Genomic DNA, 17,749 nt, shown 5'->3' with positions numbered 1-17,749 from the left:
CTCTGTAATCCCCTGGCTTTGGGGAAGGGATTTAAAATGTCAGGATTATGTTTTTTCCCCCCCTCTTTTTAATGACAAAACCACACCTTTAAAAAATATGCATGGCTTTAGTTAACAAAAGGTCTTTGGGGATGACAGAGTCTCTAATTCCTGAATTTTATTTCCTTAGTCCCCATTTAGCATTAACATTACCATCTTTAATTACACCATAACAAGAGGTGTTTGCCTTGGCACCCCGCCTTGCTCCCCCCTAAGTTAATGTCGTGCTCAAAAACGAGCGCCCTGCCCTGGCACGTGGCTGAGCTGAGATCTATTTGAATGGATTAGCGAGCTTGTAAATCCGCAAACAGGATTAGAAACGAGACATCTTCCTTGAGCTCCCCCTCCTCGCACACACCTCTGCCTCCTGCCCCACCTCAGGGGCGCAGGTGAGGAAGGAGAGCTTTAGTTTTTGTCAAATCTAAAGAGCAGGAGTAAACTGGATGTAAGGGGAGGGTAGCTCCTTGGGGGGGCTGCTGCAGAGAGTTGCTGGCACATTACAGGTACCCAGCGCTGTGAAGTTGCTGTTTCCCTGTCCTCTGTCTTTTAAGCATCTTATTCTGCTCTGCAATCGGTTGTGGCAATTAAGATCTTTTTTTCTGCTATTTGGTGTTTTTCTCCATCTTTTTAAAGAGAAAAGGGGTGCTGACCAGGCAGGACTGCTTGGCTTTAATTGGGTGCTCTCCCTGTGCACCCCCATCAGCAGCTGCACGCGGGTGCTCTCTGCTGGGAGTATCCTCAGCCCCACCCTGAGCATCCTTGGCCCAGCCACAAGCATCCTCAGCCTCATGCCCTGGTGAGCAGCCTGCCACTGAGGCCAGCCACTGGAGCTGGTGCAGAAAGTGATGTCCCAAGCACAAGCATCTCACAGGGATGCTTCAGCAAGATTTTGGGGCCAATTAAACATGAAATCAGGTTCACAGTGGGATCAGTTGAGATTAGTGCTCCTGCATCCTACAGGCTGCCTCGGCTGGGCTCTGGGACCCCCAAAACCACTGCCAAGATGCGTTCTAGCATCCTTGATATCACGAAGGGGTAGAAGCGCATCCCTTGCAGCCAGTTCCCTGCCCCAGACGCGTGTTTCCAGGCTGACCTCTGCCACTGCATGTTGGGTCAGAGGAGACGTTTCCGCTGCGGGCTGGGGACCTGCGCCGGGTCTCCCGACTCCTGTATTTATACATCCTGCGCAGTGCTGGGTAATCAGAAAATGCAATATCGCTGTCACCAGCTCTCCGAAGACATCCAGCCTGAGTAATTTAACATGTCAGCGCCATCCATCACGGAGACGCAGCCGGCAAACAAACGCAGAGCGGCCGGAGGGGGCTGGGACTGTGACTGGTGGAGTGGCTGCTGCCTGAACCAGCTGCCTGCTCTGGCTGCCTGGTCACCTCGGTGGGGTGCAAGAGTGGAGAGAGCACCAGATCCCTCCTCTGTCCACCCCTGGCCATCTGCCTCACAGAAGGGACCAGGTCTAGCTTATGGGAAGGTGGCAGAAGGATGTGGTATGTTCTGCCTGCGCGGGCAGCGGCTAGGTCCCTCACCGGGGCAGGGGAGATGGCTCTGCTGAGCCCTTGGGGGAACTCCCCCCATAGCTGATGTCTGGCGCCTGGACCTGGGCACTGCCGGCAGCAGAAGAGCCCAGGGTAGCCCCTCTTCGGTGATGGAAGGGGATGTGCAGCAGAGCCGCAGCCCTGGCTGGTTGCCCGAGGGCCAGCATTAGAAGCCCAGGTTAATTAAGTTTTTCCTCACTGATGTGAATAAGCCTTATTGGTTTTACCACCCAGTCCCTGGGTGTGGGTATATCACAACATCGGATGTTTGCTGTGGTGTGGGGGGCTGAAGAGGGACTGACAACGGGTTATGGTTTGGGGTGCGAGGCTGTAAAACCCCCACACCCCATGTCCAAGCACTAAATGCTGCTGTGTGCAAGCACTGACCCCTCCTGCTGCTGTCACAAGCAAAGGAGCTGCTGCAGCCTCTGCCTGCCCCCCATTGAGCCCCCCCGAGGGCACTGTACAGCCAGGTCGGGGCATGGATGGGGTAGAAGCCACGTGCCGAACTCCTGGCGTCCCTCTGGCTCCTGCCAGCCACCTCTCGTTGTGGTGATTAAGGATTTCAGAGGGCAGAAGGCACCACTCGTTTTCTGTTCTCCTGCCAAGAAGTGAGGAAATTGTGCTTCTGCCTAGAATAAAGGATTTTTTAAAAACAGTAAAATATTTTAATGGCAGATTAAAGGGCCACTGTTGGCCCCCATAGGCCTCTTTGCTTTAAACTCTTCATGGACTGAAGGGCTTCTGCCAGTTAGGCTGGGTTGCTTTTAAGCGTCCGTCAGTCCTTGGTGGGTGCAGCAGCTGAAGCGAGCCAGGCTCTGCTGGCATCCCACCCCATCCCCAGCTCGGGGAGGGAGATGCCGGATAAACCGGGCCAGCCCTGCTCCTTGCCATGGCTGCCGTACCAGCCGCTGCAGGGACGCGTGCTGCTGCCCATCACGGTGAGCTGGGGGAGCAGATGGGCCAAAGTGGGTGCTGAGGGAGAGAAGTCGGAGCTTTGCCATGCAGCAGGGTCCCAGGTGCTGTGTTCCCCCTGCACTGATTGTCTCTGCTGGGCTTGCTTCGGAGCAAACCCTAAAATTTGCTGTACTTCACCATGTAGCTGTCCTTGAGGAAAGCAGCTTCTACACTCAGAGATTTTTTTCTGTAAGTGTACATTGCAATACATTTGTAAAATACATTCCTGGGGATAGAAAGCAGCTTACATTCACATTGCAATTGGCACTATGGGGTCTTGATTCTTGACTAGGGCAATAAGGAACCAGTGAAATCATGTGTGGCCAAAGTCCTTGGTTGCTTCGGATGACCCCAAACAGAGTACCTGGGCCAGGAGCTGTGGGTGCCGGCCAAACCCGGCAGCTCTGCCAAGGAGCTTCCAGCTCCTCCTCACTGCCATGTATCCCAGCTGACAGGGCTGATTTTTTCCTCTCTGTTGCTTGCAGGTGGCATCGGGTTTGGACGTGCCAAAGGAAACTCTGGCTCAGAGGCGGACGATGAAACCCAGCTAACCTTCTACACTGAGCAGTATCGGAGCCGGAGACGAAGTAAAGGTACAAAATGACATAGGCACTGGGGTCTAAAAGGAAAGAACTGGTTGAGCACCTTTCCATGGGTGGTGCTGTCTGATACTGTATAATCTAGATAAGGCCAGACTGTATTGGTAAGGACATCCCAAGATGTGCTGTGTGTGTGATGCAGCACCATGCTGGAGCTAGAAATAGCGTTTCCTGGTGCTGTTGCTGAGGTTCTGGGTTTCTTTGATCTTTTTTAGTATCAGTTACATTACACATGCCCTGGCATTTCCCTAAAGTTGCACTGGTGGGTGGTGACTGTGTCCACCACCGTCCTGGTGCCTGTGTAGGGATGTCACCTTGGCAATTCCTTGCTCCAAACTCCTGTTTTCTGCCCTTTATTTCCCATACAAAGCACCCATCAGACAGAAATTTCCCAGCCTTCCTCTTGGCACAAAGGCAATTAAAAGGAACAAATTCAAAATGAGGTCTGGGGCAGGGATTTGTAGACCGGAGTCCCTTCAGGCTTTTTTTGTGACTTAGAAGAACTGAGAAACTGAAATATCATTCGCAGTTTGAAATTAGCGTCCACATCTCCTCCGGCCACATCACTCTGGATGGCTTTTGTTTGGGACCCTCGGACCAAGTGTTTTGACGGAGGACAAGGGCGAGCCTTGCTGCTGCTGCATTTGAAAAATCACTGTCAGGAAATAGCTATATTGGGAAGCAATTTAAAAATTCCACAGTGGGTCTGCTCCTTCCATTTGTTTTCCGTATTAAGCCAGGCATCAGCAGAGTGCAGCATGCCAGATAGATGCCTGCGCCCACCGCCGCAAACGCGGCCCCATTTGTTTCAATGATTAGGCATTCCAATAAATGCTTGCAATGTGTTTATTTGAATGTGAAATTACCTCAACACCTCTGATCAGCCTGATGATTGCACATGGGAATAAACACACATATGCAAAGGGGTGTATTGCATTTATTCCTGCCAAAGAGCAGGGCATTCAATTTTTTGTTTCCTTTTCCATGTGTTTTAGAACCATGAGAAATTCTCACTGAGTTTAAAATGAGCTTTTGATGAAAAAGCAGGGATAGAATTCATGAGTTAAAGTTACTTGTAGTAGTACGAACATAGCTGTGTTAAGGGGAAAATGGTGTGCAAGAGAAGGAAGAAATTGGTTGTGTTGCAAACAGGGACAAAAGAAATGGTCCCGAAAAGTTGCTGGTGCAGGAGGAAAATTTCCTAAGTGCTGCAGTAGTTTTTTCAATGAGTTATTCTGAAATACTGGGCTGGGTGTGAAGGTCCTTGGGTACTTCAGAAAAATCACTGAAGTCTGGGTTTTCTCAGTTACCTCCAGGGAAGGGGGAGGCATGCGCTAGGTGTAGAAAACTGTTTTGATGAAAAGCAGATAAATCTTTGCGTTCCTGCTGCCTTGACGCCATTCCCTGAGAGGTCAAGTGCTCTGTCAGTCTCTCGAAGCACGCTTGTGCTGGATGCTGGGTACAAAGATATTCTTATTGACATATAAGCTGGCTTTGGGTTGTTTGTTTAAGCTTCCTTGTAGGGCAAATATAAAGGAATAGATAAATGGGAAGGATTCCTTTTTTTTTCCTTTGAATAAGCTGTTGTTCACCTGTGCAGCTTTGATGACTGGGTTTGAAGGGGATTCGGGAGGAAGAGCTGCCTCGCACGGTTGTGCGGAGCTGGCTGTTAGATCTATGTTTGAGTTTCTGTGTTTGAGTGATGCTGCGAGAACCCGGTTTGTTCATGTTCGGTGGTGGCTAACCAAGGGGATTGTCTTGCATAAAGTCCCCATTGTATTTCCCCTCCTGTCTAGCTAAGTTTTGCCATCGCTGCGTCCTTGAAAGGAATTTTCCATTATCCTTTGATTGACTCTTCTCTCCCTTGTGGAAGGAAAGCAATAGCTTAGTGGGAAGTCACAGTGCTAAACTCATAATTACAAGTTCGGCAAAGATCCATAATTGGACGAGATCGTAACTCTAATAGAGAAGGATGCATCGTCAGATACAGTTAATTCTTACAGTGATGTTCTTGTATCAATTTCGCCATGGTTGTGTGTCATTGCAGGAGCCATGAGATAGATATCAGGTCCGAGGAGAGAGATTCCTCCAAGTTTCTCTCCTCAGATTAGGTTCTGCAGGATTGAGTCTAATTACTGATACTGTCAAGGCGTTGATCCCAGCTGATGCGATGGGAAGTTTCCACTTAGGTGGCATGTAGCTTTGGTTTGACTTTGAGCTTTGTTGGAGCCAGCTGGTTTAAGTGGTCATGGGCTTTGTTTATCTTCTGTAGAAGGAAGACTGCAGGTTTCGTAGTCCCTTGGCAAGGTATATTAGAGGGACATTCCCATAGGTAAATACTGAGTGAGTGAGAGCTTGCTCTGGTAGCTCAGGAGCAGCAGACCTCGTCATGCCTGGTTTTCAGTTCTGGAATACACGGATAAGTGAATGATCAGTCTGGGTACAGAGGCAGGGATGGCTGAGGCATCACCTTCTGTGGTCCCAGTGTATTGCGCCGTGCATCTTCCCAGCTTCTAGGTTTGTGGGATCCCTTTGTGTTCCTGTCTTTGGAAAGTCTCCAGAGAAGTTAGAGGCGGGGAGAACATAAGAAATCATGCAGAGGAGACTTTCCTGTGGAGTCTTGGTTCCTTGTCTGGTGTTGTTGGGCTCAGTCCCATCTCTGGGATTTGTGCTGGGAGAAGCAGCACTGGTCACCAGTGTCTCTGGGGAGCTGGCTCATGCCCAGAAGTGCTCTGTTCATACCCGTCTGCAGTGAGGCACCCCTTTTCTTCACCACAGCTCTGTGCCCAGGCCAGCTCTCCACCACCTACTTTCTGATGGATCAGTGTGACTTCTGCTCTGGATGGCAGTGCTGATGGCAGGGCTGGAGTGCATTCCCAAGGGAGCTGCCATTTGGACTTCATGTCCTGCTTTTACAAGTGGACATTTTTTTACTCATCCTGAGTAAGGCTGTCAGGCCACATGGAGGTGGGAGGGACCCTCAGCTGGGGCCAGCAATGTCTGGTTTGCCCTTCCTCAAGATTTTCCGGGAATTAGAATATTCTTGCAAGCTGTTTGCTACAGGTTTGTGCAGTTCAGGGCTCTGCTTGCTGTGGGGGCTGGCTCTCCCCTTTTCCCACTCCCCTGGGAGAACTGGGAAGCACGGGAACCTCTTCGCATGCCAGCTGTGGTACATGGATGTCTCTTGTCTCCAGGGCTGTCAGTCACCTCACATTTCACCAGCGCTGAGGTCTCTGTGAGAGGTAACCTGCCAGTGTTGTAGGGATGCTAATCCACACCCCTAGCTGCCCATCACGGGTGATATCAAGCTTTGATACTTTGTTCCTCTCTTCTTCTGAGCAGCATGGGATGTGTTCAGTCAGGTCCCCCTCTGAGTTCAAGAGGAAAATATTAGCAGCAAAAAAAACCCCCAAACCAGGGAGGCAGAGCCCATGACAAACCTTGCTTGCATCGTGCATCGCTCCTGCTCCATCCCCCTTGCTCTGGTGTGGTGTTTGCTTCCTGCCCAGCAAAACATATTCAGCTCCGGGTCTGAGTTGCAGCCCCCCACTCCCCAGGTCGCATGCCGTGCCTGCCCAATGGCTACTCAAATGGGGGAAAAGTGGGGAGGAGTGTGTGTGTGTGGATAAAAGAATGGGCATTGTAACTCCAAAGGCCGTACCAGGCTCCCTGCTGGCCCCCACGCTCTGTGCTGGCTCATCAAGGTCTCTGTGAGTTTAACGAGCCCCGCTGGCTCACTGGTGGGGAGGGGGGGCATGAACAAGCCTCCCCCACCTCCGTCTGCTTTCTTGGGCCCTGGCACAGCTGCTCTGTAACACAGAAACGTTCCTGCTCTTTTAAAACCTCTTCCAGGAGAAGGTCTCTAAGGGTTAAACGAAGAGTAAATAAGCATCACATCCAGTCTGCAGAGCAGATGCTGTTGCAGCTTCCTGGGTTAAGGGAAACTGAGGCAGGAAAAGTGCCGGTGTCGTACGGAGACCCTGTGAGGGGCTGAACATCCCGACCCCACTCATCTTGGAGATCTGGAGAGCCTCTTGCCCCTCCTGCAGCCTGGCTGCTGTCTGCAGCCCTGGGACCTGCCAGGGGTCCCCGCAGCTGCTGGTGAGCCACTGGGACTGGGGCTGATCTTGCTCCCCCCGCTCAGGCAGAAAGGTCAGGCACAGAGAGTTGCTGGAAACCTGGATACATAGTGGAGCGCTGGGTGCAAGCACGAAGCGATGCTGTTGGTACCATGGTGGCTGAGATGTGCTGGAGGGCCCCCGGCACCCTGACCCAGCTGGGATCTCCCGTTGAATGTCCTCAGCTGGTGGCTGCTCTTCAGGCAGGCTCTGGTACCTGCTTCAGCCTCACCCAGACCACCCCGAGCCGGCTCCTCCACACTCGGCTCCGGGATTGTTTCATCCTTCTGGGCATCACCTTTGTTGCAGCGTGTTAAAAGAGGAGAGGGGAAACATCCTGTGCCGTTTTCATGCATCAGTTTTCTTCAGGTGGTACCTTCCCACCCCAGCAACCTGCTGCCATCCCAGGAGAGCTCCCCAGCGCCTCAGAGAAGGGAGGGTGTGGTTTTGGGATCATCCTTGGCCGAGGTCTCCATGAACAAGGCACCCAGCTGTTTCCATAGCATGCAGTGATGGTTTAGACAAATTAGCAGAGTCCAATTATGTACCTTGGATTGGTGTCAGCAGCAAGTGTGTGCATGTGTGTGTGTGCCTTGCTGGCTGGTGAAGTCTTCTGAGAGCTGTTAGAGAAATGAGAAGCTGAGCTTTGATCTGCCTCTGTATTTGGTGTTTAAAACAAGGCCTTTTATACGGGAATATTAGGTATTCGGAGTCTGTTACATATGAGGAAGCTTTGCTTTGATCCTCGCCTGTCTCCGGAGGCAGCAGACACTTATTATTTCATGGGGAACTAAACGAAATGCAGAATGAAATTTGGGTACCGTTCTCCGTGCTCTGCTGGTGCCCCTGGCCCTGCCGGGGCTGAGCGAATGCCGTGGGCAGCATGTCGCCCCGTCCCTGCTGTGCTCCTCAGGGAATCACCCTGCCGTGTCTGCACCAGCTTCAGCTCGCTGTGCCGGCAGCTTTCAAATTGGGGGAGATGCTGTCAGGAATCAAACAGGAGACAAAAGGCAATAAAGCAAACATGTTGATTTGGGTTGCTTACAGTAGTAAGAGGGAATAATAGGTCTGTCCATGCCCGGTGCTGCCTGAATGTGCTTGGGGATCCTTCTCCCTCCCTGCAGGCACTGGCAGCCCTGTGCTGGCTCAGCTGCTGCCCATCCCCTGCTTGTGTGGTCGGTTAGTCCATGGTACAGCCGGCTGTGCCCCAGCCCCTGCAGCGTGGGCTTCTCTGGGAAGGGGACACAGAGCCACTGGCTGCAGGGACACACGGACAGGCCAGTGCTGGTGTCTGGCGCACACCCAGCTGGGTTGTGGCATGTGGAGCTGTGCTGCTCATTGCAAGGCCAGGGTGGAGCATCCCAGAGGGGACAGCTGGGGTCCCATGCAACCTAGACTCCCCAGATCTCTGGGGCTGAGATACCTATGTGCTAAAAGTCTCCTCTTTACCTCCCAGAGCATCAGAGTGCATCCACCCCGCAGGCTGCAGCCCGTGCCCAGACCACTGCAGTGCCCCAGGGCAGTGGTGCAGAGGAGGGATGCTGTTAACTTCCAACCCTTCTCAGCTCTCCAAAGCTCCGTCATGGATGCTGGTTTTTCCAGCGACCCAACAAACGTGGTGCTTTTGCCTGATGGCTTATTTTGCTCACAGAGCAAGCAGGCACTGCATCAGCACATAAAACCCACGCGGAGCCCCTCTCCATCCCTGTTGGATGCTGTCTGTCCAGCAAAGTTGTGTTGGTGTTGTTCCAGCAGCATCTTTGGTCCTGTAAGTCCCCCGTGGCTGTAGGTGTGAGGCTGCACACACGCTCCTGCCTGTGTCAGGGGTACTGAGCTTTGGGGGAGAGGGAAGCTGGGGAAGGTGGTTGCAAAGCCAGAGCAGAGGGGTCTGCAATTAAAGCCATCCTAGAGCCGCAGCAGCCACAGGCTGTTTAACTTCGTCGGACTGTGCTAGAGATAACGGCTTTTACATCTGTTCCTGGAGGCAGTGTGGGTCTTTCTATTTATTTATTTATTTTTTGATTGTATCTGATACAGCCTCAGCAAGTAATTGAGTGTTTGAGAGTGAAAAATTATCTCTCCGGCTTGGCCCTTATCTTGACAGCAAAGCAGCACTTTTAATTTAATTTTGTTCAGAGCATGTGGGTAACAAATTTCACTAATCGCTCTGCTGTCGCCCTCCGCATGGTAACGAGCCTCTTGTTTCCCAGGAAGCGGAACATAAACACGGTGCTGGATGCAGGCGGGAGGAAGGCGAGGGTTACTGCTGGCTGGAAAATGAAGACGAGTTTTGGTGCCGGTGCTTGGCGCGCCTGACACGATGGATTTATCTCCTGGATGGAGCAGGAGGAGGAGTGGGAGGAGGCAGAGAGTGGTGGATGTCACGCTGTGCTGATGAAGCTCGTCCTTGTGCGGTGCTTGGCATCAGGGGAAACTGAGGCACGGAGGGGATGTGCCCCAGCCCCAGGGAACTGTTGCAGAGCAGAGATTTTTAGTCTCACCCTGTTGGGTTAGTTTGCATCTATTCCAAAAATAATGGAGGGAGGGAAAAGATGAAAGATGTTTCGGTGCTTTTGGTTGGGTTTGGGTTGTTTTTTGGTGGTGGTTTTTTGTTTTTTTTTTTTGTTTTTTTTTTTTTAAAGCGTCTGGCTTTGTAGGTCCCAGCCCAGATCCCAGGCAGCAGCCTGGCTCTGTCTGCGATGGGAGAGCTTGGGTGGGCAGCGTGGTGGAGGTCCAGCAGTGATGGGCGGCTTGCCAGGCACTGAGGCATCTCCTGCCAGGTCCTGAGCCCTCCCAGGCAGCCTGGCCTCCATCCCTGCTTTTTCCCAGTCTCTGAAATCAATTCAGCTGTCTGACCAGCCCTTCGCTCACCCAGCACAGTCCTCCCTGGGCTGTGACTCAACACGAGCTATTTCATAGATAATGATTACTTCTTTTTCTCTTCTTTTTCCTGTAGGAATAATGTTTTCGTTACACTGTATTGAAAATTGCTTTACCTCCTCCTTAAATTGAAGCCTTCCACTCAGATTTGCCTTTGTGTTTGTATATTGTAAAATTGGGACTCATTTGGAGTTTAAAACAAAAAAAAGATCACACCTTAATTCCAGGAGAAGTATTTCCATTGATTTGTGTGAAAGAAAATTCCAGTGCAGGCAATCTCTGCCTTTAAATATGTAACTGTTTCTTTAATGTGATTTTATCTCAACCGATTCAGCACCAAGAACATGAAAGCAAAACTGACTTCATTGATTTTAATTGTCCATGCCCAGAGAAATGCAAAAAATCTAACAGTGCCGGGAGAACAAATTGGGTTTGCACAAATGCTTCCTTCCCCCTTTGCTGTGCCGGGGGAGGTCTGAGACGTGCGGGCAGGAGACTCTGCCCGTGGTGGCCAGGGCTGGAGGTGGTGACCCTGGAGGTGATGGAGCTGGTGGGTCAGCAATGACCAACATCTCAACCTGTGCCACCTTGGCCATCTCTGTTTCACCCCTTCCCTCTGCTGCCCCTTCCTTGCCCAGCCTTCAGGGCTTTTCCTTTCCCTCCACTTCCCCCCTTACTCTTCCTCCTCAATCCTGATTGAAATTTGCTGGTGTTGTCTCCCTGCAAGCTGCAGACACAGTGTTTTAGAGCAAATGGGGAGCACCACTGGCAACTGTATAAATAGGAAGTAAATACATTTATTCAGTACATGAGGCATTAAGACTCCAGGAGCACATAAAGAGCTGAGGCTCAGGCTGCTGGAGGAGTGTGAGAGCTCGCCGGGGCGAGTGCTGCAGGCTGTGATGCATGCCAGAGCTCAGCCGCAGAGCCCTTCACCTCGCCATCAGGTCCGGCAGCCTGACCCCAACCTTCTGCAGTGGCTGTGCCCCCCGCCCAGCATACTCCTCTCCCTGACCCATGCCTCAGGGCTGCCTCTTCTGTAGCCCCCCCTGCCATACCTGGGGACACCTCGGCTAATTGCTAGTGGGTAATTCATAAATGGGTAATCCATATGTGAACATTAAAACATAAATGTTCATAAAAAAATTAATCAGTATTAATCTTATTCAGCATGTGCTTAGCAAGATCAAATCCTCTATAAATCCAGAAGTGTCTGATCTCACTCTTCTGCTGCACAATGCAGCCGTCTTTCCTCTTCGCTTCCCCTCCCCACCCGTCCCTTCTCGTGTGCACCCTCTCTGCCTTCTTGGAGGTGAGAGGAGCTTCCCTGGGGTCTCCCCCAGCATGGGGGGAGCAAAGCTGCTGCTTCGGGGCTGATCCCCATCCTGTTGACTCTGGGGATGAGGCTGAGACAGCCCCGTGCCCAAGCCCTGGTCCAGATCCTGACTGTAGATGTGAGCACCTTCACTTGGGATTTCTTCAAGGCAGCGATGGAGAAGGTGCCTGCTCAAGGAGGGGCTGAGACCAGGCATTGTAGAGAGGACACATAATGAAGCGCCTGCTCAGGCTCTCACCCAGCTGCTCAGATGCTGCTTGTGGGGGGTCATTGCATCAACATCCATCCCCTTCTGAGGGAAGTGGCTCTGGGGCAGGGTGGTCCATGAAGGCTTTGCGGGGACCATGGTGCACAAGAGCTGTGTCTGGATGGAAGGAGGATATCCTATCCCGTCCTATCCCATCCCATGTGTCAGGCGTGCTGGAGAAAGAGGGCCCATCCTCATGTGGGGGGTGGGGGTGGGGCTGGTGCTGGGAGGGGAGGGGAGATGGGCAGTGCTGCTCCTTGTCACAGGGGTGCTCCGTGGCCAAAGCTGCCTGCAACACCACTGCTCATCTTAATTGGCATTTGATTTGAGTCAACATGATCTCCCACTTGTAAAACACCTTGAGATGTTTCTGTGTGTGAGGGTGTCCTGGAAACGCTGTCGTACTGTATTAATGAGCCTCTGCTGGAACATCAGGGAGGATCATTAGGAGCGCCCAAATCCTCTAACAAGCCAGCAACATTGGCATGCATGGGGAGCGGCGCAGGGATGCTGGGGATGCGAGGCAGGCTGCAGCGGGCTCGCTGCTCCGCGGGGGTGCTGTGGGTGCTGCTCACCCCACGCCGGGTGCTTCTGCATGCAGCACGGCACGGCGGCCGGGCGCTGGCAGCTGCGCCACACGTTGCTAAGCAGTTCAGGCACTTGCTGTTCTCCCGCCCAGTTTCCCCAGCCCCGTCTTCCTCGGGTGATAGAAATACATTTTAATATCCGAGTAGCCGCGAAACATTCTGTATTATGCTATTATCTCCGGGGGGGTGGGGAAGATTGCAAAGCACTTGCCGTTTAACACCCACATATGGCTAACACCATGGGCTGTGTGCTGATAAAGATGGGGTAATTAAAGTTTATTTTTTTTATAGACTAATCTCCCAAGCATGTATTTATGAGCCTGATTTAGAAACATCATATTACCAAGAGCATGGGATATTTGTGTTGCTCGTAAATCCGTATGTGTTCTGAACATACCTCCCCCCCCCCCCCCAAATTTAGGCAGTAATGCCAATATTAAAAAGAAACGAGCTCAGAGTTTTGTTGCTGTCGTCCCCTCCCCCCTTCCCCCCTTGTCCTTTAGGTGAGCAAAGGAAAGTATACAAAGCAGGGAGTAATTAACTGCACAAGGAAATGATATTTCAAAGGAGACACGGTGCATTTGGAGGGGCTGTTTGCAGAGTGTTTACACCAGTGGTTTTGAATTTATCTTCATCTTGCAGCAGGTGCAAATTCTTCAGGGGAATGTGGCGCTTTGCAAGTGGTTTCTGAGCTGTCTGCGGAGGGGACCGCTGTCTTCTCCAGGAGGCTGGAGCTGGGCTAGTTGGCACGGGTGTTAAAGGAGAGAAAAAAAAAAATAATCTTGGGTGGGAAAGGTGGTAGTGGCAGGAACCCCTCTGACCACAGTCCTGGCTGCTTCTCTTGTCTTCCAGTTAAATTAAGCTGCTGTTAATTGGATCATTAGCAGGAAGCATCTGCGCTAAAATGGAGCAGTTTGCCTTTCCTTTCTACTTCTCTCCTTTGCTCTCACAGGCTGGGGGAAGAAGTTACTTCTCCCCAGTCAGAAAGAAAGTAATTTCTTCTTATTCTTCATCCCCATTGTGTGTCCTTGCTGCTGCTCTGCTCACTGCTCTGCCCGCTGCTCAGGCACAGGCTCCCTGGGTCTGCCGCCCCCCCCCCCCCCCCCCCCGCCCCCGGACCATCACTTTCCCCCCAGAACAGACTGGCTGAGCGCTTGGGCACCCACTCACTCTGTTGCAACCATCCAAAACACAACAGAAATTGGTTTAAAGGTATAGAGAAGTCATTTCAATATATAAAAGATTTATTAGGGCAGAGGAATCTGGGGAGTGAGTTTGGTCTTGGCCATGCCTGCTTCCCATCTGCCTCTTGGGTTTTTTGGACCCCACAAGATCCAAGCAAAGACTTGTGCTGGTTACTGAGGCTCTCGGGGCTTCTGAGTCCCATCAGCCATCCAGGGAGGTCTTGAAATCCCTCTCAAGCTTCCTCCTCTTCATAAAGCAGGTTGATACCAGCTTTGTTTGCTGGACCTGAGTTTGCAAATCTGCACTGTAAACACCTCCCTGAAAGTCTGGAGATGACGTGGAGGGAAAGAGTGAGCCTCAGCCACACAGAGCTCGTTTGCAGTGTTGTGGTTTATGTGGTGCTGCCGGTGTTAGTGAGCTGGGTTTGGATCCCCTCCCTGGGCCAAGGGTGGGATGGATCATTTTTGTCTCACCTCTTGAACAGGAGCATGAAGCTCTGGTGAACCCGCTGGGGTTGGTTTTGTTAGCAGTGGCTTGCTAAGAACACATTTGCTTCTGGTTTTAGAGGCCTGGCATGAAGCTGTTTATCTCCAGATGGGCGTTTAAATGCAGCACAGAAGTGCTTCTGCTGGAGCATCAGTGGTCTGAAGAGCAGGCAATGGGATGGAAAACAGGAGCTGTGTCCCTTTATTTAAAGAACAAGGGAAGGATCTGCTTTTCCAGCAGCCTCCCTTCATACTTGGCAACAAACTGCCCATGAGCAATAAAAAGCTGAGCTGGAAATCCAATTTCTGCTCAAGCAGAAGACCTGTTGTTTTGGTTCAGTTGGTCAAAGCCAATGTCAGGCGGTTCTAGAGGTCAATAATTAGCGCCATGGTGGAAACAAGCGGGGTGCAGGAGGCAGGGGAGCAGGGAAGGTAGTTAAAGGAGACTTGTAGCACATTGTCCCTTTCCTTGGACAGCCAAGCTCAAGCTCATTGAGCTGTAATGGGCTTTTTGCTCTTTCAAGCTCCTGTGCCCCTCTCAGTCATGGGGAAAGAAGCAGCCACATGGACTGATGGGGGTGGGAGCTCCCAGATTCTAATTCCTGCAGCTTCGCATCCACAGCAGGATGGTGAAAGCTGCCATCGTACCTGTGATTCAGGCTCTTTGTGAAAAGGGGATAATACTTGTCTAACTTGTAAGGGATTTGCGATTTAATGTTTGCAAAGCACTTTAAGACCCTGGATTGAAAGGTGATTTATAATGGTAAAATCCAGTGTTCTGTGGTCTATTGTATATTTGGCCACGTCCACTTATCCTAATGGAGGCTTTTTCCCTTTTTTTCCCCCGCCCCTCTTTTTCCTTTTTGTGTTCGTGTAGTAACTTCAAGGCAACGCAGGGTTTGTGCAGGCACAGTATGCCCAGTGAGAGGCTGAGTTTGCCTCCCGAGGAGGTGCTAACTTATGCAGATGATATGAATACAGATTGGGAAGAAAAAATCGGGATTGCAAGGTGAAGGGCACACGAGATAGGCAATAAAGCTGTGAAAAAGGGGTAGGAAGGCTGTTTAGATGATGCATGCATAAGGAAAGTAAAAGATGCTTCATAAATAATCTATCTGCATACTCCTGGCGGTTGTAGTGATGGGTGTGTTTTCCAGCACATCAACCACTTCTCCTGTCCTGCAGATGCTGGTTGGAGCATCCGCTGTGCAGGCTCCATCCTGCAGTAGGGGATGCTTCGGTGGGGCATGCTGCCCTGCCTGGAAAACACAGGTTGGGCCAAGCGTGGGATCCCTGCCCTCGCACCAGCATTTCTAACAGCAGCTTCGGTCAAATTACAGGGTGTGCAAGTGCTAACCTGCTGGATGTATTTCCCGTTCAATTTTCAGACTGATGCTTTTTAAATCTCGCTTTGCTGATGAAATGGCAGGGGCCAGGGGAGCAACAGGGGGGAGGCTGGATTGGCTTCCAAAAATAAGTAAGTGTCCTCACCTGAATCCTGAGCAGGGACACGGTCAGGTTTGCCAGGAACTTGCTCATCTCAGCTGCACTGTAATAAAGTGCACGGTGCCTGGGGTTAATTGCTGGGCTGTGCCCTCTCCTTGGCATTGCCATACTCCCCAGGTGGTTTTTATTCAGGATGACAAGCACTGGAGAAGGGACCTGGCTGCTCTGCAAGCTGTCTGTCATTAGCCTTGAGCACAGCAGAGCACTGCTGCGAGGTGTCGGACTAGGTGGCCGTAAGGGATGCGGTGCAGTCGGAGCAAAGGTGGGGCAGCCCCAGGTCCAGAGAGGCTGGGCAGGGAGCGAGCAGTGCTGCCTCCAGGGTGCAGGGTCCAGGGCTGCTCCCTTCTTGGGCAGCGGACATCAATGGAGGATGTCTTATTTCAACATGTGGATGCTCCTGTCCTGTGTCCAACAAGGGCATCTGAATCTCTTGGGGCAGCCAGGTCTTTTCTGATGAGCCTGTATCGCCCAGCTTCACCCCCTTCCTTGCAGTTCAGGGGTTGCTCTCTCCCACCCAACTGCAGTTGACAGTGATTCAGTCATCTTAATATTATACTGCTCCATGAGGTTACCCCGTGGGTTTGTACCTGCTGACAGCCTCTCTAGACATGCAGATGCTCAAGCTTCTCGTTGGCTCGTTGACTTTTGACTAATGCTTCAAAAAAAGCCCAAATAAAATAGAAGCCACTAGCCAAGCCTGGCCAATCGTGCAGGTCTGAGTGGAGCTGTGGGGTGATGGGTTTCTCCCCAGCCTCATGGGCTTATTTCATGGTGCTGGCATCCTTAGCCATGGCACCAGGCACGTGGCCATCACGCTGAGGGATGGGACTTTGAGAGTGACCCACATGTGCCTGCTGGGGACCGGGTGGGCTGGGTACCTGCTTCGGCAGCTGGCTTTTGTGTGTCAGAAAATATAGAGCTGCTTTGTGGGAGATTTCTTTGCCTGACAGAATAAAACTTGTTTTGCAGTATCTCCTGCCTGTCAGAAGTGGCTGGCTCTGTAGGTCGCTTTGTTGTTTAGTGTAGCCCCCTTGTGATGACTGAATATTGATATATATTTGTGCAAATGATTAGCGCTCATTGGTGCTATATAACATCTACAGGTGTAGATTTCTCTTGGCATTAAGTGAAAGCAAACAATGCCACAGTCCAGGCAGCCCTCAGATTTGGCTTAAGTATTCTTTGTAACTTGACAGGATTTGCCAAATAAACCAAGGCTGGCAAGAAGTGGTGGTGCCTTCACTGGGGGAGCCTGGCAGGAGGAGGGCTTCCTAGGGTGAGGGCCTGTACAGGGCTCTGAGCAGGTTTTCTTCCTCCTCTGGGAAAATATAGTCCCCAAGATGGATGTAACTGAATGAGTGGAACAGGAGGACTGTTGAAAACCCAGCCAAACAAAGTGTGATGGGAATGATGGGGTTTGCAGACCTCAGGAGCTCTTCCAGTGCTACCAAGCTGAGTTTTTGTTTTCAGTGCCTGCCCTTCCCCAAGGCTGGGGCTCTCCTGCATCCACACAGGGAAGGGGAAGGCCAAGCAAGCCTCTGGTACAGCTTTGTCTTGTGGCCACCCACCCCTCTCTCTGCCTTCCAGGTTCGATGAAGAGCCCTGTCAACAAGACGGCGCTGACCCTCATTGCAGTCAGCTCCTGCGTCCTGGCTGTGGTGTGCGGCTCCCAGCTCTCCTGCCCGCTGACTGTCAAGGTGACGCTTCATGTACCTGAGCACTTCATCGCGGATGGTAAGATCCTCTGGGGCCTTGGACCCCACTGCCCCACCTGGGTGTGTTTGGGACATGGGGTTCCTCTTTTTGAGAATTGCCCTGGCTGCATTCAGCTGCAGGGATACCCCTTCCCAGAGGAGCAAAGCACATCTGCAAGCTCAAGGCCAAAATCTCAATTGTGTCCTTTATTACTGTTATTATTATTATTGCTACTACTACTGCTCCTTGTGTCTGATGGATATTCCTGTTTTCCTCTAAACTCGTTGATGAGCCCTGGGAGCCTGCACAGACAAATGTCCTCCTGTCCTGCAGCAGCAAAGCTGCTCATCCCAGCCCCTTGCAGCAGTGCAGAGCGAAATTGCTAGGGTTTGAGCAAAGGCAGAGATGCTTTGAAAAATTAGACAAGGGCTGCTGTCACTATTTATTGTTTTCTCCAACTGGGCTCCTTGCATTTGTTGTGTTTCACTGACCTTTTCTTTATAATGTGCAGTGAGCGTCAAGTGCAAGTTTTCAGTAACATGAGGGCAAATTTCATTTTCTTCCA

The 17,749-nt window shown here is 51.4% G+C and overlaps 1 protein-coding gene across 1 annotated transcript in view; it reads left to right on the top strand.

Moving 5' to 3' along the window:
- Positions 1 to 17,749, top strand: part of ASTN2 (astrotactin 2) — a 353,993-nt gene that overhangs the window by 115,681 nt on the left and 220,563 nt on the right. Inside the window, exons 5-6 of the mRNA XM_055720179.1 lie at positions 3,032 to 3,139; positions 17,077 to 17,223. Of these exons, the coding sequence (XP_055576154.1) occupies positions 3,032 to 3,139; positions 17,077 to 17,223 (255 nt within the window). The remainder of the gene's footprint in view (positions 1 to 3,031; positions 3,140 to 17,076; positions 17,224 to 17,749) is intronic.

The sequence above is a fragment of the Falco cherrug genome, chromosome 9 (genome assembly GCF_023634085.1).
Source record: "Falco cherrug isolate bFalChe1 chromosome 9, bFalChe1.pri, whole genome shotgun sequence".
Lineage (NCBI taxonomy): Eukaryota > Metazoa > Chordata > Aves > Falconiformes > Falconidae > Falco > Falco cherrug.
The sequence above is the reverse complement of the archived record's forward strand: the minus strand, read 5'-3'. Positions and strand labels throughout refer to the sequence as shown.